Source organism: Nilaparvata lugens, chromosome 12 (assembly GCF_014356525.2).
Source record: "Nilaparvata lugens isolate BPH chromosome 12, ASM1435652v1, whole genome shotgun sequence".
Lineage (NCBI taxonomy): Eukaryota > Metazoa > Arthropoda > Insecta > Hemiptera > Delphacidae > Nilaparvata > Nilaparvata lugens.
The window spans coordinates 4,961,030-4,967,029 of NC_052515.1; the positions used below are offsets into that span (position 1 = coordinate 4,961,030).

The 6,000-nt window shown below is 33.0% G+C and overlaps 1 protein-coding gene across 4 annotated transcripts in view; it reads right to left on the bottom strand.

The window, feature by feature from the left end:
* Nucleotides 1-5,205, bottom strand: part of LOC111046185 — a 35,876-nt gene extending 30,671 nt beyond the window's left edge. For 3 of the 4 annotated variants that reach the window (XM_039438753.1, XM_039438752.1, XM_039438750.1), the window contains exon 1: nt 3,982-5,090. In XM_039438753.1, the coding sequence (XP_039294687.1) occupies nt 3,982-4,086 (105 nt within the window). In that variant the 5' untranslated portion in view covers nt 4,087-5,090. Of the gene's footprint in view, nt 1-3,981 lie in introns of all 4 variants that reach the window. The other variant, XM_039438751.1, reaches the window with a different exon arrangement.
* Nucleotides 5,206-6,000: the final 795 nt, after the last annotated feature.

Here is a 6,000-nt window from a genome sequence, read left to right on the forward strand (position 1 = left end):
AGAAAACTCGCTGAACGACAAGGATAATTATTATTCATCCTTGGAAAAACAGCTGATAATAATATTATTTCGTCGTCTGTTGATGATGGAAGTGAGAGAGCGAGTTCATGTGTGTGGGACTGTTTCAAAAAATTATGACTCAGCTGTTGAACTTTTGTAATCATTCAATCAGGTACTTAGTGCAGGTTGCAAAAAAACCGGGTTATTTTCAATCCTGATTAATTCCAGTAGATCCATCTTTTTGGAATGGTCTTCTCTGATTTGGTTCACGTGAAATTAATCAGGATTAAAATTTAAACAGCTTTTGTGCAACCGGGCCTTTGTGAGGGAAATTTTTGCATTCCTCTGGGAATTAATCTCAATCCACTGTGATTAGATAGAACATTTCTGTATGAACTATGAATGATTTTATAATTTCTTCTTTTGTCATTATCATCGTCATTCAAGGATTAGGCTCTGTTGGCCTAATAATTTGTTGGCCTTTCTTCTTTTGTAATAATTTTTTATGTTTTTGTAATCCAGAGTGAAGCTTGATCCTCGATATTGTTAATAATAAGACAAGAAGGTTAATATGGTTGAGGTAACCTACTTCATAATAGAGTTTACACTATACTACTACTATACTCTCCGTCTAGTCAACTATTTCATCTAACGGATTTTAATATTCTAATAGCTCAGGCATTTGGATCATTGGTTGTTAGTAGGCCTCGCTCTATAATTTTCAAACGGTACAATATAAAAGAGAGTGGAATTTGACTATAAACCTCTGGAAAGAAAGAGTACTCAGTTTTAAGCTAATAATAAATTATTATCAAAACAGATTTTTGTGTTCCCTTCCACTACTACAATACTCTATATTTACTCTCTTTACTCTACGTGCTTTCTTTACTCTACTATCTTTACTCTATGTGCTTATTACTCTATTTAGGCCCGGTTGCACAACAGCCGGTTGAATTTTAACCGTGATTAATTTCACGAGAGCCAATCAGAGAAGGCGTTTTTGAAAAGACTGCTTCTCTGATTGGTTATCCTGGAATTAATCAGGATAAAATTTAACCGGCTGTTGTGCAACCGGCACTTACTCTATTAAAGCTGCTCTTCACTCATTTCACAACATTTCCACATATTATATTGAATATCAGGGACTGAGCTTCGCTCTGGGGTACAAAAGCATAACAATTTTTCACGAAAGGAGAAATTATAATAACATTCATACAGAAATGTTCCATCTAATAACAGTGAATTGAGATTAATTCCCAGAGGAATACAAAATTTCCCTCACAAAAGCCCGGTTGCACAAACGCCGGTTAAATTTTAATCCTGATTAATTTCACGTAATCCAAATCAGAGAAGACCATTTCAAAAAGATTGATCTACTGGAATTATTCAGGATTGAAAATAACCCGACTTTTTCTGCAACCGGCACCAAGTACCTGATTGAATGATTACAAAAGTTCAACAGCTGAGTCATAATTTAGACACAGTCCCACACACATGAACTCGCTCACTGACTTCCATCACGAACAGACGACGAAATAATTATCAGCTGTTTTTCCAAGGATAAATAATTAACCTTTTTAATGTCCTTCAGTGAGTTTTCTCAGGGATGAGATCTAGTGCAATCGAATCGTTATATTATAAACCTACTATGTTCTGAATTTCGTGAGAATCGTTAGAGCCGTTTTCGAGATCCGGTGAAATACAAACATATATAAACATATAAACATAAACATCGAAACATATAAACAGAAGTTGCTCGTTTAATAGTATAGGATTAATATTCATAACAAAGTACCAAGTCAGGATCATCCCTGATTTCCAATATATTTCAGCTTTGCTGACTGCTGAGTACAATAAAATATTATCATAGTGAGGTCCACGTTATAATGGCATTGGATAAAGATAGAATAATAGCGATTCCGATTCTCTGAATTAATTAATTATATTTCTACACTGTCGAAAACATAATTGGCATCGTTTTGGACCTAGTAATGAATAGTACCACCGGCTTTGTCGAATGATAGACAAGGATAGTAAAACCAAAGTTGATCAAATACTGTCATTATAACGTGGACCTCACTATAGTTCTTAAGGAAGTGTTCACACATAGAAATGAGAAATAATATGTCAGAAAAGCTTCTCTTCTCTAGAATATTCATCTCAACAGAGAAAAAACCATTGATTCTTATGGAAGTTTTCACACGTTGGCAGGAGGAAAATGTGTGAACTCTCACATAAGAACTAATGGTTTTCTTTTCTACTTAGCAGTGCAGAAATTCACTGGAAAGCAGTTCTTCAAAAGGAAGTCCTCCGTAACTTGTTGGTGAATCATTGAGCATTATTCCCGAAATTGGTTAATGTCTCCCTCTTTTTATTCAAGGTAAAATTAAAACTACTCGAGTGGATTACTTGTGACTCATGGATAACTGTTCTAAAAGAATTGTGAGTTCTCTATTGTGAGTTCTCTTCAAATTTTCATTCTTCTCTAAATTCTTATCCTTCCTGTCTATTAATCCTCTCATAGATTAACTTTTCCAAATTAAATTACTGGATCTTCATTTATTCAATGTTCAATTAATAAACTTCAATACGTCTTACATCTATTTAGTAATTCGGCTAACAAGTTACGGTAGTAGTTTGATAGTCACTAGTTAGTAAGTGAGTAGTTAGTAGTGAGTAGTTAGTAAGTGAGTAGTTAGTAGTGAGTAGTTAGTAGTCATTAATTCGACTTCGATTAAATTCACGTGGTAGTCTATATAATTATCTAAGTATTATCTCACTCTCATACTGCACTGTACTGTACTATAATTTAACTATTAAATATATAATAGTTATAATTAAATATCATTTAACTATAGTACTATAGATTAACATCCACTTTGAAGTTTATAATGCTACACTATTACTTTAATTCATGAGTTTTACGATCACTTATTATTAACATTTTTCTCTGTGTTGTTTCATACTAAAGTCTCAGTTGCTACACCATTATCACTCTCTAGTAAACTGGAAGTTTTGAAATTGAGCAGCAGAATTTACAGTAAATGAGTGGAGCCCTACGATTGGCCGTCAACTGTCGACCAATGAACGTTGAGCTCCACTGCCATTGGCCGAGACAAGACATGCCCAAGAATTCGTAATATGATCTTGAGAACTGTAAAACAGCAAACAATGAAGAGAAACTTAGTTACTACATTTTTCGATAACTTATTCTATTTTAACACAATCAATCTGTTGAGGCACTTTCTACCTGTTAATCGCCAATACCAATTCAAATATTCTATCAATCACTGAACTACTGTACATGTATTTCCTTAGTCAATCATATCAGAGATCGATGTTTTACTCAATTCTCCATCCAGGCATCAGTAGCTAACTTCCTGTATGTCTTGACAATTTTATCAGAAATCGACTTCTACTCTATATTCTTGCTACTCCCAAAGAGGAAGAAGAAGAAGAAGAAGAAGAAGAAGAGAAGAAGAAGAAGAAGAAGAAGAAGAAGAAGAAGAAGAAGAAGAAGAAGAAGAAGAAGAAGAAGAAGAAGAAGAAGAAGAAGTAGAAGAAGAAGAAGAAGTAGAAGAAAAAGAAGAAGTAGAAGGAAAAGAAGAAGAAGGAAAAGAAGAAGAAGAAGAAAAAGAAGAAAAAGAAGAAGAAGAAGAAGAAGGTAAGGTAGGCTACACTTTCTCACGCCTTCAACTAAACTTTTCCTGTTATCTCATGAGAACTTTAATCTCAATTATATCATGAATGCGTGTCATAATAGGTTGTAACTACTGGTGCTTCCAAGATTGTAATTAAAAAATCACAAAGAAAACTCCAGAAAATTTTACAAACTTATCATGAGTTTTGGGCATAAGCCTGTTGTGTCTTCTCATATAAGTGTAATGATTGTACATGACTTAATAAATAAATAAATACGAAAATACGAGATGCGAGTCTAAAAAATCTAAACGAAAAAAAAGGTTGAAAAAGTTTACTCACCAAATCCAGACTATCAGGAAACTTGATCTTCTCAGCAGACACAACAAAAGTTTCGACAAAAACCAAACAGCAAACTATCACAACACTATCAACTGATAACGCCATTGTTTCTCAATATTATCTTCCAACAAATTTCACAAAATTGTTTCTTAACAAACTCCTCTCCTCTTAATGTCTCTTCAACCAAATTCCACCACAAATTTATAGTTACACTGAATACCCAACTTTCTATTATCTCATACTCTTAATTATTAAGGTTTGTTTTCAGATTATATTTTGGTAACTTGATAACCAATCCTTCTAATGTCTCATCAAACAAACTCTAAACATTTATAATACTTCACAAATATTATACATTCCTCCAATTCTTTTAGACTCCAATTGAGGTTTCTTGTATTCAAATTGTATTTCCTTAACAAATCTCAAAGAACTATCAAGACTTTGAAGATATCTGTTATAAAACAACTTCACCTTGTGAAAAATCTCTTGAGCTTTACAAATTATTTTATAATTGTATTCAAATTATTTCCTCAACAGAACTATCGATAATTTGAAGATAGCTGTTATTTATAGAACTATTTTCCTTAACAAATCTCAAAGAACTATCAAGACTTTGAAGATATCTGTTATAAAACGACTTCACCTTGGGAAAAATCTCTTGATCTTTACAATTAACCTTGTTAGAAATTATATCTTGATACTTTAGTTATTGTTATTACACGGTACGGTAAATCTGTATATTACTATTATCACCACTTCAAAACACACCTTCACTATATAATATCACAATGTTACACTGTTGAATCTTTCAAATCCGAGGAAGCTTATCTACAACCACAGGTCTTTCCAAATTTAGTTACCTCATCACTTTGTAAAACAAATTAGAATTTTCATCACGTTCCTACTAACTCTATACACACTTTTGTCGACTCTATGTGTCTGGAATACCGGATTAACTTGAGGAGTATTGTATGAAACACCGTATTTAGTTTGGAATATTGTTTAGGAATTCAACACAGTGGAGTGTAGGACATTCTGAGCTCGACTGAAGGTAAACTTCGACTGTGGTAATAAACTGACGCACGAATCTGAGTTGTTCTCCCACTCTGGTTCTAACCGCCGACTATCAGTTACTACCTTCCTATTATCACGAGTTCAGGTAGAGGGAGAAGGAATGATTGGAGAGAACTTGTATGAACGACTAGAGAGAGAGTGAGAGGTTAGGAGAGAGTGTCAACAACTGGTCATTGCTCATTGATCAAACTTCCAGTCTATCAACAACAGCATTGAGAGGATCTGCTTGGTTACCGCTCTTTGTAACACATTGAAATAGATCAGACTTCATTATTGATAGGAGAGATCTAAATAACTACCAGAGAAAACTTCTATACTGTACTTTGTAAATTACTAAAAACAATATGAAAACTTGTAGTACCCTTTATTATTTAAAATACCGGTATTACAACGATTAGTTTCGACCATAATTTAGGTTATTTTCAAGTTGAAATTTGAAAATAAATAAACAAGTTGATACTATTTAGTATGAACACATGCTTATTTCATATGATTAATTTATTTCTTATTCATTATTTTTTGGGTTGAAGTTGTTAAATTCAATACATTTGAATTTTATTTACTTTTAATTTTATCAAAAATAGGATTATTTAAGTCAAATTGAATTATATTTATTGACCGAGCGAAGTAAGTCTAAGATTCAAATCGACGGTTTGGCATTTCTCTTAATGTTTAAATGTTTGAATATTTAATGTTTATATGTGCGCATTTACAGCGAACGCGGTAATAGATCTTCATGAAATTTGACAGGTACCTATGTTCCTTTTTTTAATTGCGGCGTCGACATATATACAAGGTTTTAGGAAATTTTGCATTTCAAGGATAATATAAAGGAAAAAACATAGAATCAATCTTCTACTATTGTCAAATGATACAACACCGAAAAAATGGCATTATGTTCTGATAAACACGCGTCAAGGGTATAACGGATTGTCACGGCTACTG